At 43.8% G+C, this 19463-nt stretch overlaps 1 protein-coding gene across 3 annotated transcripts in view; it reads right to left on the reverse strand.

The window, feature by feature from the left end:
• Positions 1-761: 761 nt before the first annotated feature.
• Positions 762-19463, reverse strand: part of LOC141103200 (extracellular serine/threonine protein kinase FAM20C-like) — a 351969-nt gene continuing 333267 nt past the window's right edge. For all 3 annotated transcript variants that reach the window (XM_073592535.1, XM_073592534.1, XM_073592533.1), the window contains one exon: positions 762-1119. In XM_073592535.1, the coding sequence (XP_073448636.1) occupies positions 873-1119 (247 nt within the window). In that variant the 3' untranslated portion in view covers positions 762-872. The remainder of the gene's footprint in view (positions 1120-19463) is intronic.

Here is a 19463-nt window from a genome sequence, read left to right on the forward strand (position 1 = left end):
GTCAGTTGTGTGTACGGGATTGTGTGTACGGATGTTTTCTGTTTTTTTTTTCTATCGGTTCATGTAACTATGTTTGTACGATTGTCAGAAACATTTGGCTGAATGAAACTTCCCCATATTTTTGTAGTAGATTCATTCCCGTATTGTCAGCTCTATCTAGTGGACAAAATGCAATATAGCTTTCTGAAATACCTAAAGTGGAGTTCCAGTCATTTTTGTGTTTATTAAAAGTCAGCAGCTACAAAAAGTGCTGACTTTTAATAAACAGCCACTCACCTGTCCCACTATCCAGCGGTGCACTCACCCCAGCCGTTTTCACCCTGTGAGATATCCCTCGGTGATGCCGGCTTCTTTACTTTGGGCACCCTGCTGTGACAGCTTGCGGCTTCACAGCCGGGTGCCCACTGCGCATGCGCAAGTGGCGCTGCACTCTGTAAATGGTCCCGAAGTCTTCTAGGACCTGTCATATGTTCCAGAAGACTTTGGGAGGGAGTGGGGAAAGAGAACTTCTGCTTCTGATCGCCTAAGCTGACCCGAAAGGAAGTGGGAGTGGGTACCTGTCATAATTGGGAACCCGCTCCCCCCTCCTCCCCAAAAGCTCAGTTTCACAAACAGGAGCTGGGGAGGAGGCCTTAAAGCGGAACTTCTCCTTTTGGGTGGAGCTCTGCTTTAAAAAGAATATATACCACATTCTGGTAACTTCGTTGACAGCATTAACAATATAGGAATAAAGTACCCATTGAACAAATAGAAATGGTGCATTTTTCTTTAGGCAATATGTTAATTTTATTGACGTCATTTGTGGTCCTTCAGTATATCTTTTAGGTGTTTCAGGAGGTCACAAATTTGAGTACTTTAAACAAAAGAGAAACCTATAATCTTCTATCGTGATAAATCTTGGCTAAATCATCATAAACCACTTTGTGTTTGCCTTCCTGTTGGAAACATTGCTTTACAGCATTTAGAATGAGGCCCAGTCTTCGATCAAGGGCAAAAAGATGAGGCTCTGATAAGATGGGCGGGAGAGGGTCTGCAGACAGAGACTCACGCATGACATCGCTCAATAGATAAGGATCAGTACCAAGGAGTTCAAGCCTCTGCAAAGTTGACTTCTTGATCCTAATATGAAAGAAACAGTATGTAACAACCTTTATATTTTGTATATGTATCTTTTTCAGTAACTCTTTACAGATTGCATTTTCTTCTATCACATTTGTTTTTATCACAATAAACAAACTGTATTGTTTTAAAGCAGAACTCTGGCTTATTAAAACAAAAAAACAAAAAAACAAAAAAAACAAAAAAAAACAAAATTAGGTCCAGCGCTGGATGTCTGGAGAGTCTAGGCAGAACAGTGCTGAAGAGAAAGTGAGTATGTGTTTGCTTGCTGGCCTACTTAATTATTACTTTTGCAAACTAAAGTTCTAATTTTAATGCAGTTGAGAACAGTGGGTTGGGGACCTGGTAATACTCTTTGACATGGTTGAGTAAATATTAAGAGTAACTGATCAGAATTACAAATCATTTGACAAGTAAAATATGCATTGGAAAGGGCTTGCATTGTGAAATTATCATGGTTGGGGGTGACACATGCACTGTATCAGCAAGTTTGCAATGTGTTGTGGCACCCAGTGACACATGCACATTTGATCCTTTAGTGCAGAGTGGACACTACAACATGATAATGTGATTGATTCCAATGTTTTACCTACCTGGTATATTTTAGAGTACTTATGTCAAACACAAGGCCCATGGGACAAATCTGGCATGCCAGGCCTTGTCATGTGGCCCTCGAACCTAGTTTTGCAGCCAGAATATGGCAAGGTAGTTGCGGTTGCACACTGTGCATAGTGCACCCCTAAACCCTGCACTGTACACAGTGCAATCCCAAACTCTGTATTCTGTACATAGTGCCCCCCTGAACTCTGTACTCTGTGCATAGGGCACCCATGGAACTGCACTCTGTACATAGCACACCCCTGTACCCTGCACTCTGTACACAGCGCACCCCTGTACCCTGCACTCTGTACATAGTGCACCCTGTACCCTGCACTCTGTACATAGCACACCCCTGTACCCTGCACTGTGTACATAGTGCACCCCTGTACCCTGCACTTTGTACATAGCGCACCCTTCAACTTTGCACTCTGTACATTGCGCACTCCTGTACCCTGCACTCTGTACATAGCGCACCCCTCAACCCTGCAATCTGTACATAGCTCACCCCAACTCCAAATGGCCCCTTTGAGGGCAACCATACTGTTGATGTGGCCCGCAATGAAATTGAGTTTGACATCCCTGTTTTAGAGAAACATTTATCGCTATGAGTTTTCCCTAATACTTTGTGCCTCTTTTACTGGGATTGATGTGGAGCCTGTGAAGGAAGGGGTGATCTCAGAGCTGCCTGTGGAGTTTTTATTCAGTGTTATGTGCAGTGGTAATTGTATCAATGAAAATATTTTCGTCTACTAAATTAACCCTGCTAAATGTTGACTAAAATATGACTAAAACTAATCAGATGACTAAAACTATGGCATTTTAGTCAAAAGACTATGACTAAAACGAAATTGAAATTTTACGGCAAAATTAACACTGCACCACCACATAAGAATAAGTAGGGGGCATCTACTAAGCTGCTAAAAGAAAAAAAAAACTAAGAAAAAAGCCTTTCTTATTTTTTTCTTAATATTTAATGTTGGTAATATATTCAGGTAATATGTGCAATGGCATTATAGCCAATAGAGTGTACAGATTTTTAAATTTAATTTTAAAGTTGCACTTCTATTTGTCAAAAAGCAATATTTTTGTTTGTTTATGAAACTTGGTTTTATTTATAAAGACGTTATATATCGCAGTGGCTAAATCTGTGTCTGTAGTGCATGTTCAAACCTTAATATCATAAATAATAACATGTTATTCGATTTTTACTCCAGGAGTATATATTGAATTTGACAATTCTAGACAAATTCTTAAATAATGCATTACAATTTAACTAAACCCATTAGATTTTAGTCGACTAAATTGTATTGGAGATTTTAATTGACTAAAATGTACTGGTGATTTTAGTCGACTAAAATATGACAAAAACTAATACAATTCAGGTGACTAAAATACGACTAAAACTAGGAATTTTAGTCAAAAGACTATAACTAAAACTAAATCAAAATTAGATGTCAAAATTAATACTGGTTACATGATCATCTAATTTAAGAGATGATTTATAAGCATTTTTCTGACTGGGGGTGTATGGAGCACTTTCTTCACTTTATAAGACCACTGGAAGGTTGAAACACTTGGCTGCACTTCTTTGTGGATTACTGATTTAAATCAGTTTTAAGTGGACAAACTTACTTTACAAGCATATATAAATGAATGTTGTACTTCCTTTTGGGGTTAAATTACTGAATTTGAATTATTAATTTTAGGTGAATGGACTGTTTCTGCACTTTACATTACTAAATCTAAAAATTAGTATTGCAAATGTTTTTTCTTTCAGTCGTATTACATGATTTGTCACATGATCACTGCTCAATTTATTTACATATTCTATCTGCTTAGGTAGGGATTTTAAGCACAGTATGCTTTTTTTACTTTTAACTATTATTAAATTATATTTACTATTAGGACAAAAGCTGGCTACACGTTATACAATTTCTTGTTCAATTTCCTTCAACTATGTAGTGCAAGGGCCTGTCTGATTGCATACAATTTGAAAGTGTTTAGATTTAACCTCATAATATATGGTTTTGGTAAAGGAAAATTGTACAAGAAAATTGTATAATGTGTAGCCAGCTTTAGACTGGAGGGATTATTGTCATCAAAGAACAAAGAACAGAAATGGGAATGTTTCAAATTGATTGTATGCAAACACACTGCAAAATGCATTCACATGAGGGACAAACTCCCAAAAATTCTTTGACTATATGAATAGTCAGGGCCGTCTTGAACACAGGGCAAAAGGGGCTGCCCCAGGCCCAGTCATTGTTGTGGGGCCCAAAGCAGCTGCCCCTTGAGCCTGCACTACCCACAAACAGTTAAGTGGATTCGGGAGGGCCAAAGAAAATGTTTGCCCAGGGTCCAATCAATATTAAAGATGGCTATGCGAATAGTAAAAAAAGATCAGGTCTGAGCGTGTAGGTCCTTTACAAGATAATTTAGAGCTGGTGACTGGGGACATAGAGAAGGCAAATGTATTAAATACCTTCCTCAGCTCTGTGTCTACAAAGGAAAAGGGGGGAGCCCAAGTCCATAATGGGGATGGCTTAAAATTGATATGGTCCAGAAACATTTAGAGAAAATAAAGGTGAACAAAGCACCTGGCTTACATCCATGTGTCCTCAAAGAATTCAGCCCTCTTATTTCAAAGCCATTGTTTCTAGCTTAGAAACTTTTTAATGACTGGCTCGGTGCCACAAGATTTGCACGAGACCAATTACATAGTTACATAGTAGGTGAGATCGAAAAAAGACACAAGTCCATCAAGTCCAACCTATGTGTGTGATTATATGTCAGTATTACATTGTATATCCCTATATGTTGTGGTCGTTCAGGTGCTTATCTGATAGTTTCTTGAAACTATCGATGCCCCCCACCGAGACCACCGCCTGTGGAAGGGAATTCCACATCCTTGCCACTCTTATGCCCCGTACACACGGTCGGACTTTGTTCGGACATTCCAACAACAAAATCCATGGATTTTTTCCGACGGATGTTGGCTCAAACTTGTCTTGCATACACACGGTCACACAAAGTTGTCGGAAAATCCGATCGTTCTAAACGCGGTGACGTAAAACACGTACGTCGGGACTATAAACGGGGCAGTGGCCAATAGCTTTTATCTCTTTATTTATTCTGAGCATGCGTGGCACTTTGTGCGTCGGATTTGTGTACACACGATCGGAATTTCCGACAACGGATTTTGTTGTCGGAAAATTTTATATCCTGCTCTCAAACTTTGTGTGTCGGAAATTCCGATGGAAAATGTGTGATGGAGCCTACACACGGTCGGAATTTCCGACAACAAGGTCCTATCACACATTTTCCGTCGGAAAATCCGACCGTGTGTATGGGGCATTACAGTAAAGAAACCTCTACGTAGTTTAAGGTTAAACCTTTTTTCTTCTAATTTTAATAAGTGGCCACGACTCTTGTTAAACTCCCTTCCCCGAAAAAGTTTTATCCCTATTGTGGGGTCACCAGTATGGTATTTGTATATTGAAATCATATCCCCTCTCAAGCGTCTCTTCTCCAGAGAGAATAGGCTGAATGCTCGCAACCTTTCCTCATATCTAATATCCTCCAGATCCTTTATTAGCTTTGTTGCCCTTCTTTGTACTCGCTCCATTTCCAGTACATCCTTCCTGAGGACTGGTGCCCACAACTGGACAGCATACTCTACGTGCGGCCGGACCAGATCTTGTAGAGCAGGAGCGTTTTATCTCTGGAATTAATCCCCTTTTTAATGCATGCCAATAATCTGTTTGCTTTGTTAGCACAGCTTGGCATTGCATACCATTGCTGAGCCTATCATCTACTAGGACCCCCAGGTCCTTTTCCATCCTAGATTCCCCCAGAGGTTCTCCCCCCAGTGTATAGATTGCATTCATATTTTTGCCACCCAAATGCATTATTTTACATTTTTCTACATTTAACCTCATTTGCCACGTAGTTGTCCACCCCATTAATTTGTTCAGATCTTTTTGCAAGGTTTCCACATCCTGCGGAGAAGTTATTGCCCTGCTTAGCTTAGTATCGTCCGCAAATACAGAGATTGAACTGTTTACCCCATCCTCCTGGTCGTTTATGAACAAATTAAACAGGATTGGTCCTAGCACAGAACCCTGGGGGACCCCACTACCCACCCCTGATCATTCCCAAGTACTCCCCTTTTATCGCCACCCTCTGAACCCACCCTTGTAGTAGTTTTCAATCCATGTACTCACCCTATGGTCCATGCCAACGGACATTATTTTGTACAGTAAACGTTTATGGGGAACTGTGTCAAATGCTTTTGCAAAATCCAGATACACCACGTCTACAGGCCTTCCTTTATCTAAATGGCAACTCATCTCCTCATAGAAGGTTAATAGATTGGTTTGGCAAGAACGATTCTTCATGAATCCATGCTGATTACTGCTAATGATACCGTTCTCATTACTAAAATCTTGTATTTAGTCCTTTATCATTCCCTCCAAGAATTTACATACTATTGATGTTAGGCTAACTGATCTGTAATTCCCAGGGATGTATTTTGGGCCCTTTTTAAATATTGGTGCTACATTGGCTTTTCTTCAATCAGCTGGTACCATTCCAGTCAGTAGACTGTCAGTAAAAATTAGGAACAATGGTCTGGCTATTACTTGACTAAGTTCCCTAAGTACCCTTGGGTGCAAGCCATCTGGTCTCGGTGATTTTTTAATGTTAAGTTTCCCAAGTCTAATTTTAATTCTGTCCTCTGTTAACCATGGAGATGCTTCCTCTGATGTGTCATGAGGATAAACACTGCAGTTTTGGCTACTGAAGCCCCTCGATTGCCTCGTGAAGACTGAGGAGAAGAATAAATTCAATACTGTGACAGACTCACCCGGGATAGAGGCTTTTGGAGGGGACTGAATGTGAGCCTCTTGCCTACAGATTATGGGCCTTGGAATTGGGATACCCTTGAGGTGTTGTTACTTTGGCTTCGGGTCCTTGTCCCCCAGGACACAGACTCTGGGGACCCTGTATTTGCCATAGTAGCAATAGTGACTGAGTCATACTGTTGGGACTCATACTGTGAGAAGATGCTAATGTCATCAACTCCACTCACCTGTCTGATGTCAGCTATAATGTGTTTAATGTAAATGAGTTTAGTCTGGCTTACCACAGGTTCTAAGGGTATTCAACTCATTGTTGTTTGTTCTAATTAACCCTGTGTTGATGTTTATGGTAATGTGTGTTGAATAATCAATGAGCTAGGAGACGTAGTCACCTAGGCTGTATAAAGAATTCGATAATTAGCTCATGTTAATTAGGTTACAGTTGTATTGTTAGAGGAGGTTCCAACGGCATATAAAGTCTTGTAATTTTGATTCTAAAAAAAACAGTCCATGTTAGCATCTAAGCAAGTGTCGCCTTGTTTTGTGCTTGGGAGCGGTTGGAATATCTGATATCTGTATCCAGACTACAAGGAAGTGGTATACTGACGGAAACACTCAAGTGGAGTGAGGGACGTTCCGTGACAAATACCTTCGCCATCTCCCCATCCTTTGTAACCAGATGTCCTTCCTCATTCTTTATGGAGCCAATATGGTCTGTCCTCCCCTTTTTACTGTTTACATACTTAAAGAATTTCTTAGGATTTTTATGCTCTCCTCTGCTATGTGTCTTTCATGTTCTATCTTAGCCCTCCTTATTGAACCCTTACATTTCTTGTTGCATTCTTTAAAATGTCTGAATGCTGATGATGATCCCTCAACCTTGTATTTTTGAAGGCCTTCTCCTTTGCTTTTATATGCATTTTTACATTGGAGTTAAGCCATCCAGGACTTTTGTTCACTCTTTTAAATGTATTACCCAATGGGATGCATTGGCTAATGCCCTTATTTAATATGCTCTTAAAGCAAAACCATCTCTCCTTCGTGTTCTTTGTTCCTAAGATTTTATCCCAATTTATGCCTTCTAGCAAGGTTTGTAGTTTAGGGAAGTTGGCTCTTTTGAAATTCAGTGTCTTTGTATTCCCCTTATGTTTCCTATTTGTGTGATTTATACTGAAGCCAATTGACCTGTGATCGCTGTTACCTAAATTGCCCTACCTAAATTTTCCACATCCGTGATCAGGTCTGTATTGTTGAAAATCAGTAGATCCAGTAACGCATTATTTCTAGTTGGTGCGTCTACCATCTGAACCATAAAATTGTCCTGAAAGACATTTAGGAACTGGCGAGCCTTAGATGAATGCGTGGTTCCCTCCGCCCAGTCTATGTCTGGATAATTAAAATCCCCCATTATGATAACACTTCCCATCCTTGCTACTAATCCAAAATTGTGATAGGAGATCTGTCTCCCCTTCCTCCCTCAGATTAGGGGGCCTATAGCATACTCCCAGTATTATTTTCCCCTTAGCTCCCTTAGTGATGTCATCTCTCACATTCACTTGTACATTATTTTTGATATATAGGCATACCCCTCCCCCTTTTTTACCCTCTCTATCGTTGTGATAAAGGGTATACCCTTGAATGGTTGCCAGCCAATCATGAGAGTTGTTGAACCAGATCTCTGAAATTCCCACAAAATCCAAATCCTTCTCGTACAACAGTATCTCTAGTTCATCCAACTTGTCCGCCAGGCTCCTGGCATTGGTGAACATGCCACGTAGTTTAGACCGGTCGCATGTTATCCTCCTATTGGGTGTTCCGAGATTGCAACTAGGACTTGCTACTATACTTACCTTGGGTTTATGTGCTTTGGTCAACCTACCACTAATGCCCCCAATACTACCCTCTGGAATATGTTCTGCGCTGACTATCTCTACCTCTAGACCCCCCGCCCATCGCCTAGTTTAAAAGCCCCTCTAACTTTTTGGCCATCTTCATTCCCAGCTGATCTGCACCCTCCTCATTTAGGTGCAGTCTATCCCTTCTATAGTACTGGTTATCGACTGAGAAGTCAGCCCAGTCCTCCAGGAACCCAAATCCCTCCCTACTACACCAGCTCTTCAGCCACTTGTTTACTTCCCTAATCTCCCTCTGCCTTTCTGGTGTGGCTCGATGTACCGGTAGTATTCCTGAGAATACTACCTAGGAGGTCCTTTTCCTCAATTTAGCTCCCAAGTCCCTAAAATTGTTCTTTAGGACACTCCATCTGCTTCTGACTTTGTCATTGTTGCCAACGTGCACTATGACAGCTGGGTCTTGCCCAGCCCCTCCCAGTAATCTGTCCAGCAGATCCGTGATGTGCCGAACTCGAGCGCCCAGTAGACAACATACAGTTTGGCGCTTCAGGTCTTTGTTACAGATCAGCCTCTCTGTCCTTCTAAGAATTGAGTCCCCTACCACCAGAATCTGTCTTTCCTTTCCCTTCGCTCCCCCCCCACTCTCACTGGAGTTGTTCTTCCCCGGCAGCTAGGAGAGTCCCTCAGCTCCAGCAGTGCTGATTCCTGACTGGTTTCACCAATGTCACTCAATGGAGCGTACTTATTGGGATGCTCCAGCCCTGGATCGGCCTCCCTGGCACTTCCCCCTCTACCCTTCCTGACTGTCACCCATCTAAATTTTTTGCTAGTGCCTGCACCTCTTTGTCTCCACTCGCCTCTGTGCTGGCCCCTGACGGCACCTGCCGTGTATGTTCCTAGCTCTCCTTTAGTACGGAGGGACTTCTCAGTGCTGACAGTTGCTTCCCCAGATTCAGAACCTGGGCTTCCAGGGAAACAATGTGCTTATATTTTGCACAGCAGTATTCAACCTTGATCGGATGATCAAGGAACGCATACATGCCGCAAGATGTACAACGTGTCGCCTCTCCACACCCACCGGGCATTGTACCTATTAAATTTAATGAGGATTGGGGATTATACCCTGTCCAAATGACCTAACTAGCTTCCTGACACTAATACTCAACAAGACAATACACAGGTATTCAACAAGACAGGTACTCAACAAGACAATACACAGGCACTGGCAGACCTATGTGTACTGGCAGACCTACATGCGCCCGCAGACCTACGTGCACTCGCAGACCTACGTGCACTCGCAGACCTACGTGCACCCGCAGACCTACATGCACCTGCAGACCTACGTGCACTCGCAGACTTACGTGCACCGGCAGACCTACATGCACTCGCAGACCTACGTGCACCCGCAGACCTACGTGCACCCGCAGACCTAGGTGCACTCACAGACCTACGTGCACTCGCAGACCTACGTGCACCCACAGACGTACGGGCACCCGCAGACCTACGTGCACCCGCAGACCTACGTGCACCCGCAGACCTACATGCACCCACAGACCTACATGCACTCGCAGACCTACATGCACTCGCAGACCTTAGTGCACTCGCAGACCTACGTGCAATTGCAGACCTACATGCAATGTGGTGCCTATATTTAAAAAGGTATCAAACTCTTTACCAAATAACTACAGACTAGTTAGTTTAAAGTGGTTGTAAACCCTTATATATACCCAGTGAAGGGACTATACTCAGGTGACACACAGAGATTAAACAAATCCTCCTACATAAGTTGTATCTGTCTATCTGCAGTCTTCTCTACATCTGTTCGAAGTGCAGATTTTATAAGCTTGAGAGTTCATAAAAAACGGGCAAAGAGCTGCAGTTACAGTCTGGAGCTCAGTGAGGACAAACAGCCGCTTCACACAGCACACCAGTGGCGGGACTACCAGGGTCATGAAGGTCGCACTTACGACAAGGCCCTGGCATTCTGCCACTGCCAGGGGGCCCCATGGGACTGCTGTCAGCTCCTTCTCCCACCCCTCTCCTCCTATGTGTACCACGGCGGCGGAATTTTTTTTGTTTGGGGGGGGGGCGGCGGCAATCAGTATGCCAATCCCCCTCCAGTTGGTCGGTAGCACTTAGCCTATCACCTGCGGCTTCCCCTGCTTGAAGGCAGCGGCCTCCCATTCTCCTACTCTCCATGGGTCATCACTGGGGTGGCGGCGGGTTCTGTTTCCTCCCTCTTCCTCAGCGAGCAATTGGGAGTCTTCTCTTTTCGGCCAATTGGAAAACTGGTCTCACACCCGCTTCTGATTGGCCAGGTTGGGGAGCAGTGTTTCAACAGCGAATGTTCATTCGCCGTTGTAACACACCTGGGTGGGCTCCGTTCACATCCTCTGTGACCCGAGCCCACCCTATTTTGAAACCTATTAGAGCCTCTGGCTCTACTCAGGTGCTTAAAAAAAAAAAAAACCCAGTCGCTGTAATTCATGCGCCTGGTGCCCTGAAAGGGGCTGGATGCATTAATAGGGGGTGGCCGCGGCGGCCATGGATAGAGTCATGCTACGCCCCTAATGGACGGGCTGCCGCGGACAGGAAGTGTGAAGCTAAGCAGCTGAATTTGATCATTAAGCTGCTGGGCTTCACACTTCCCACGGTGCACACAAAGAATGAGAAGGAGCAGATTGTCTCTCTCCTCTCCAATCTGTGTGAGGGAGGAGGGAGAACTGTCAGTGCAGGCTCTGGGCTGTATGAGAGAGACGCTCCTGCTGAGGAGGCACTGATAGGCAGCACTGATGAGCACTGATAGGTGGCACTGGTAGGCGACTTTTTTGAAGGGAAAGAAGTGGAATGATAGGCAGGTAGTGAATGAGAGATATTTTTTATCCAGAATGTGGATTGGGGTGGTCGTAGGCTCCAGGTATATATATATAGCAGATTGTCTCTCTCTTCTCCAATCTGTGTGAGGGAGGAGGGAAAACTGTCAGTGCAGGCTCTGGGCTGTATGAGAGAGATGCTCCTGCTGAGGAGGGACTGATAGGCAGCACTGATGAGCACTGATAGGTGGCACTGGTAGGCGACTTTTATGAAGGGAAAGAAGTGGAATGATAGGCAGGTAGTGAATGAGAGATATTTTTTATCCAGAATGTGGATTGGGGTGGTCGTAGGCTCCAGGTATATATATATATATATATATATATATATATATATATATTTATAGTCTGTGAAGGTGGACAGCACATGCTTTATGTGCAGCGACCACCAAAAATAAACAAAAACTAAGGGGGTTAAAGCACAGAGAAAGCAGCAACCTTTTGCAGCACAGCTGAACTCTGTACTCTGGGCATGTTTACAACAGCCTCAGCTCATAGCAGCCATGAGCAGCCATGAGCCCTGTCTTCAGGCTCCCAGGAACACGTGCCCGCTCAGCCAAGCCAACTACTATCCTCACAGCTCTGAGATTTGCGGGTGCTTTTTTCCTTGCTGTCCAAGCAGGGGTCAATCCAATTCCATCCTTGCCCTGTTGCTAGGGGAGGCTATAGTGCCAAGCTGCGGCAGCAGCAGCTAATCCCAGTCCTCTGTCCAGCCTCTTCTGTCGGTGTTCCCAGGGAGGGGAGCAATGATCTGCAGGTGAAGGAAATGCTCTGCCGGAATGCTTAAAGGGGCCACTGGTAGGCATTATACTTATCACTAAGGGCAAATTGACATGGTTTTCCTTCTAACTAACCTCCCACCTACTGATATGTACAGTATCTCACAAAAGTGAATACACCCCTCACATTTTTGTAAATAGTTTATTATATCTTTTCATGTGACAACACTGAAGAAAGGAAACTTTGCTACAATCTAAACTAGTGAGTGTACAGCTTGTATGACATTGTAAATTTGCTATCGCCTCAAAATAACTCAACACACAGCCATAATGTCTAAACTGCTGGCAAAAAAGTGAGTACACCCCTAAGTGAAAATGTCTAAATTGGGCTCAGTTAGCCATTTTCCCTCCCCGGTGTTATGTGACTCGTTAGTGTTACAAGGTCTCAGGTGTGCATGGGAAGCAGGTGTGTTAAATTTGGTGTTATCGCTCTCACTGGACGTTCAACATGGCACCTCATGGCAAAGAACTCTCTGAGGATCTGAAAAAAAGAATTGTTGCTCTACATAAAGATGGTCTAGGGCCTAGGCTATAAGAAGATTGACAAGACCCTGAAACTGAGCTGCAGCGGTGGCCAAAACCATACAGTGGTTTAACAGGACAGGTTCCACTCAGAACAGGCCTCGCCATGGTCAACCAAAGAAGTTCAGTGCAAGTGCTCAGCGTCATATCCAAAAGGATGACCTTGGGAAATAGATGTATGAGTGCTGCCAGCATTGCTGAAGAGGTTGAAGGGGTGGGGGTCAGCCTGTCAGTGCTCAGACCATACGCCGCACACTGCATCAACTGGTCTGCATGGCTGTCGTCCCAGAAGGAAGCCTCTTTTAAAGATGTTGCACAAGAAAGCCCGCAGTTTGCTGAAGACAAGCAGACTAAGGACATGGATTACTGGAACCATGTCCTGTGGTCTGATGAGACCAAGATAAACGTATTTGGTTCAGATGGTGTCAAGCGTGTGGCGGCAACCAGATGTGGAGTACAAAGACAAGTGTGTCTTGCCTACAGTCAAGCATGGTAGTGGGAGTGTCATGGTCTGTGGCTGCATTAGTGCTGCTGACACTGGGGAGCTACAGTTCATTGAGGGAACCATGAATGCCAACATGTACTGTGACATACTGAAGCGGAGCATGATCCCCTTCCTTTGGAGACTGGGGCCGCAGGGCAGTATTCCAGCATAATAATGACCCCAAACACACCTCCAAGACGACCATTGCCTTGCTAAAGAAGCTGAGGGTAAAGGTGATGGACTGGCCAAGTAGGTCTCCAGACCTAAACCCCATTGAGCATCTGTGGGGCATACTCAAACGGAAGGTGGAGAAGCACAAGGTCTCTAACATCCACCAACTCCGTGAAGTCGTCATGGAGGAGTGGAAGAGGACTCCAGTGGAAACCTGTGAAGCTCTAGTGAGCTCCATGCCCATGGGGGTTAAGGCAGTGCTGGAAAATGAAGGTGGCCACACAAAATATTGACACTTTGGGCCTAATTTGGACATTTTCACTTAGGGGTGTACTCAGCTTTGTTGCCAGTGGTTTAGACATTAATGGCTGTGTGTTGAGTTATTTTGAGGGAACAGCAAATTTACACTGTTATACAAGCTGTACACTCACTACATTACATTGTAGCAAAGTGTAAATTCTTCAGTGTTGTCACATGAAAAGATAGCATAAAATATTTACACAAATGTGAGGGGTGTACTCACTTTTGTGAGATACTGTACCTTCACTGCACTCCCTAGCCCTTCTGTACCTCTGTCAGAGCTGCGGTTCTATCCAGAGCACATACACAATACATTCATTGAAATGCCTATGCAACCTCACATGTTCAGATGACTGTCACACTGTTTGATACACATATGCTGGGTTCATATTTCTCAGCATTTCTGAACAGCCAGCCTGACCATGAAATATATTTTTTAAGTTATAAAACCCAATAAAAACTAATTGAAACAGAAATGCCCATGCAGCTTGTATAAGGGTTAAACTACCAAAAAGTCATTGATAGTCGGGCCCTGCTAAACTAGACAAATTTCGATCCATGTATGAGCACTGTGGTTGTGCAGATGTCCATCTACCAATGAACTTCTATACAACTACACTATTGGATTTTCCCCGCTTGGCTCACTGAGAAGGTGAGCCAGCTGCTGGTCAGGCATCTGGGAGGATCCTGACCTTAAAGTCGGGATCCCTCCAGAGCCTGGACCAGCTCTGTGACATCAGCTAACAGCATACTTTAGCCCACTGTTGGCTGATCCTGGGTTACAGGAGTGACCCAAAAGAGAAGTAAGGCCAAAAAAGTTTTTTACATACTGCTCTTTTAAGGTTACATAGTTACATAGTTAGTCAGGTTGAAAAAAGACACAGGTCCATCTAGTTCAACCATAAAAAAATAAAATAACCCCCCCCCCCCTTTTTTTTTTTCCCTTTTTTCTTTGTGTTCTGTACAACACTTTTGTGTCATTTGACAGAAAATATGATTGCTGACTGATTGTTCATGCCATTTTGTATAATTTGCAAAACCTTTAATAAAGAAAATTGAAAGAAAAAATAAAATAAAAAATATCATACAATCCCATATACCATAATCCTTCTGTATTAGCCCTCGCGTGGGTTAGAGCCATCTTGTGGCCACAGGGGAAGCGCTTTCCCCGACTTGCTGATACCCCAACTTGCTGACGCCCCGACTTAGTTGGGGTAGGCGGAACACTTTGGTGGGGGTGGGACTGCTGGCCAACAAAAACGTGGAATTTTGTCCGAAGGGTGTTGGCTCAAACTTGTCTTGCATACACACAGTCACATAAATGTTGGCCAACAATTACGAACTTAGTGACGTACTAGACGTACTACGTGGTTTTTCAGCTCTTTAGCACTGCCCTTTGGGCTCCTTCTGCTAATTTCGTGTTAGTAGAAGTTTGGTGAGTGTTGATTTGTGCTTTTCTTTTCGTGTTTTTCATTTAGCGCTTTTCAGTTAGTTTCTGAACAGCCGTTTGTCAACCAGACATGTTGCGGAATCGGAGGAGATAATGTGTTATTTCTTATTGGCCTTGGGGTTATTGCTTTGACATTATTTTTTTGGTTGAATAATGATTTGATTTTCTATATTTGGATGCATAGAATGCACTTTTTGGTTATATTCTATTGCCAGATAGCATGTCTAATTTTATTTGTTTTCTTTTTTTAATGCACAATAAAAAATTGTGGAGAATAATACTTGGCTATGTGTTTTACTTCAAATGACAGTCTGGGAGTAGGTAGTTACATTTAAAAAAATACAATGTAAAATTGACAAGGGACACCAACATAGTTGATCTTAAAAACTACGGGATAATGATGTTGTGGTAACGTGCCCAAATAAAAAAAAAAACATAATAATATTATTCTTGATATCACTAGAAAAATAAAGCCTTTGAAAATTTGTTTGCAATAACTCCATCAGTATCTCCAGCAAAGCAGCTTCATTATTATCCCATTAAAGAAGAAGAGAATTGTGCGCTGCATTTGGAGATTTCATAATTTCACACATCACAAATGTTAATTCTGCATTACAAACGCTAGTTTACAAGACCGACCGCTTCTGCTTCCGAGCATGCGTGTTTGTACTTTGGACTTTTGTCCAACGGACTTGTGTACACACATTTGGAAAATCCGACAACACACATTTGTTGGCGGAAAATTTGAAAACATGCTAGCCAACATTTGTTGACGGAAAGTCCAACAACAATTGTCCAATGGAGCATACACACGGTCGGATTTTCCACCAACAGCCTGACATCCAACATATCCCGTCGGAAAGTCCTATTGTGTGTACGGGACTTTACAGTAAATAATCCTCTATGCAGTTTAAGGTTAAACCTCTTTTCTTCTAATTTTAATGAGTGCCCACGTGTCTTATTAAACTCCCTTCCACGGAAAAGTTTTATCCCTATTGTGGGGTCACCAGTATGGTATTTGTAAATTGAAAGCGTCTCTTCTCCAGGGAGAATAAGTTGCTCGCTACCTATATTCATAACTAATATCCTCCAGACCCTTTATTATCTTTGTTGCCGTTCACTGTACTCGCTCCATTTCCAGTACATCCTTCCTGAGAACTGGTGCCCAGAATTGGACAGCATACTCCAGGTGCGGCCGGACCAGACTCTTGTAGAGTGGGAGAATGGCTTTATCTCTTGCGTTAATCCCCTTTTTAATGCATGCCAATATTCTGTTTGATTTGTTAGCAGCAGCTTGGCATTGCATGCCATTTCTGAGCCTATCATCTACTAGGACCCCAGGTCCTTTTCCATCCTTGATTCCCCCAGAGGTTCTCCCCCCAATGAGCAGATTGCATTCATATTTTTGCCACCCAAATGCATTATTTTACATTTTTCCACATTAAATCTTATTTGCCATGTAGTTGCCCATCCCATTAATTTGTTCAGATCTTCTTGCAAGGTTTCCACATCCTGCAAATAAGTTTTTGCCCTGCTTAGCTTAGTATCGTCCACAAATACAGAGATTGAAATTTTTACCCCATCCTCCAGTTCGTTTATGAACAAATTAAACAGGATTGGTCCCAGCACAGAACCCTGGGGGACAGGTTTGTCCTTAAAAAGAAATAAATGTATTACCTTGTTACCTTTAGTAATGACAAAGATATCCATGAATAGGGATGAGCTTTGAGTTCGAGTCAAACTCATGTTTGACTTGAACATGGGCTGTTCGCAAGTTTGCCGAACAGCGAACAATTTGGGGTGTTCGCTGCAAATTCGAATGCCGCGGAACACCCTTTAAAATTCTATGTGAGAAATCAAAAGTGCTAATTTTAAAGGCTTATATTCATGGTATTGTCATAAAAAGTTTTTGGGGACCTGGGTCCTGCCCCAGGGGACATGGATCAATGCAAAAAAAAGTTTTTCGGGAGCAGTGATTTTAATAATGCTTAAAGTGAAACAATAAAAGTGTAATATCCCTTTAAATTTCATACCTGGGGGGTGTCTATAGTATGCCTGTAAATGGACGCATGTTTCCCGTGTTTAGAACAGTCTGACAGCAAAATGACATTTCAAAGGAAAAAAGTCATTTAAACTACTTGTGGCTATTAATAAATTGTCGGTCCGACAATACACATAAAAGTTCATTGATAAAAAAGGCATGGGAATTCCCCACAGGGGAACCCCGACCAAAATTTAAAAAAAAAAATGACGTGGGGGGTCCCCATAAATTCCATACCAGGCCTTTCAGGTCTAGTATGGATATTAAGGGGAACCCCGGCCAAAATGTAAAAAAAAAAAATGACGTGGGGGTCCCCCTAAATTCCATACCAGACCCTTCAGGTCTGGTATGGATATTAAGGGGAACCCCGGCCAAAATAAAAAAAAAAAAAAAATGGTGTGTGGTCCCCCCAAAGATCCACACCAGACCCTTATCCGAGCATGCAACCTGGCAGGCCGCAGGAAAAGAACCGTACCAGGCCACATGCCCTCAACATTGGGAGGGTGCTTTGGGGTAGCCCCCCAAAACACCTTGTCCCCATGTTGATGAGGACAAGGGCCTCATCCCCACAACCCTGGCCGGTGGTTGTAGGGGTCTGCGGGCGGGGGGCTTATTGGAATCTGGAAGCCCCTTTAACAAGGGGACCCCCAGATCCCGGCCCTCCCCCCGTGTGAAATGGTAAGGGCATTTCACTAAAAAACTGTCAAAAAAGTTAAAAATGACAAGAGACAGTTTTTGACAATTCCTTTATTTAAATACTTCTTTCTTCTATCTTCCTTCGGTTTCTTCCTCCATCTTCTTCTTCTTCTGGTTCTTCTGGTTCTTCTGGTTCTTCCTCTGGTGTTCTTGTCCAGCATCTTCCTCCATGGCGTCAGCGTCTTCTTCCCTTCTTCTCCTCGGGCCGCTCCGCATCCATGATGGCATGGAGGGAGGCTCCCGCTCTTCTCTACATCTTATTCTTTTCATCTTCTTCATCTTCTTCTTCTCTTCATCTTCTTATCTTCATCTTCTTTTCGGGCCGCTCCGCATCCATGATGGCATGGAGGGAGGCTCCCACTGTGTGACGCTTCTCCTCTTCTGACAGTTCTTAAATAACGGGGGGGGGGGGCCACCCAGTGACCCCGCCCCCTCTGACGCACGGGGACATGATGGGACTTCCCTATGACGCCACAGGGAAGTTCCGTCAAGTCACCGTGCGTCAGAGGGGGGCGGGGTCACCGGGTGGCCCCGCCCCCCCGTTATTTAAGAACCCTCAATAGAGGAGACGCTTCACACAGCGGGAGCCTCCCTCCATGCCATTATGGATGCGGAGCGGGCCGAAAAGAAGATGAAGAGAAGAAGATGTAAAGAAGAGCGGGAGCCTCCCTTCATTCCATCATGGATGCGGAGCGGCCCGAGGAGAAGAAGGGAAGAAGACGCCAACGCTGCGGAGGAAGATGCTGGACGAGAACACCGGAGGAAGAACCAGAAGAACTAGAAGAAGAAGAAGATGAAGGAAGATAGAAGATAGAAGAAAGAAGAAAGAATAAGCATTTAAATAAAGAAATTGTCAAAAGCTGTCTCTTGTCATTTTTAACATTTTTGACAGTTTTTTAGTGAAATGGTAGGTTACCATTTCACACAGGGGGGAGGGCCGGGATCTGGGGGTCCCCTTGTTAAAGGGGGCTTCCAGATTCTGATAAGCCCCCCGCCCGCAGACCCCCCACAACCACCGGCCAGGGTTGTGGGGATGAGGCCCTTGTCCTCATCAACATGGGGACAAGGTGTTTTGGGGGGCTACCCCAAAGCACCCTCCCAATGTTGAGGGCATGTGGCCTGGTACGGTTCAGGAGTGGGGGCGCTCTCTCGTCCCCCCCTCTTTTCCTGCGGCCTGCCAGGTTGCATGCTCAGATAAGGGTCTGGTATGGATTTTTAGAGGGACCCCACGCCGTTTTGTTTTTTTATTTTGGCGCGGGGTTCCCTTTAAAATCCACACCAGACCTGAAGGGTCTGGTATAGATTTTGAGGGGGACTCTACACCATTTTTTTTTTAATTTTGGCCGGGGTTCCCTTAATATCCATAACAGACCTGAAAGGCCTGGTATGGAATTTAGGGGGACCCCCCACGTCATTTTATTTTTACATTTTGGCCGGGGTTCCCCTTAATATCCATACCAGACCTGAAGGGCCTGGTATGGAATTTAGGGGGACCCCCCCAGTCATTTTTTTTTTTAAATTTTGGTTCGGGGTTCCCCTGTGGGGAATTTCCATGCCGTTTTTATCAATGAACTTCTATGTGTATTGTTGGACCGGCAATGCATTAATAGCCGCGAGTAGTTTTAAATGACTTTTTTTCCTTTGAAATGTAATTTTGCTGTCAGACTGTTCTAAACACGGGAAACATGCGCCCCTTTACAGGCATACTATAGACACCCC

The sequence above is a fragment of the Aquarana catesbeiana genome, linkage group LG07, assembly GCF_042186555.1.
Source record: "Aquarana catesbeiana isolate 2022-GZ linkage group LG07, ASM4218655v1, whole genome shotgun sequence".
Lineage (NCBI taxonomy): Eukaryota > Metazoa > Chordata > Amphibia > Anura > Ranidae > Aquarana > Aquarana catesbeiana.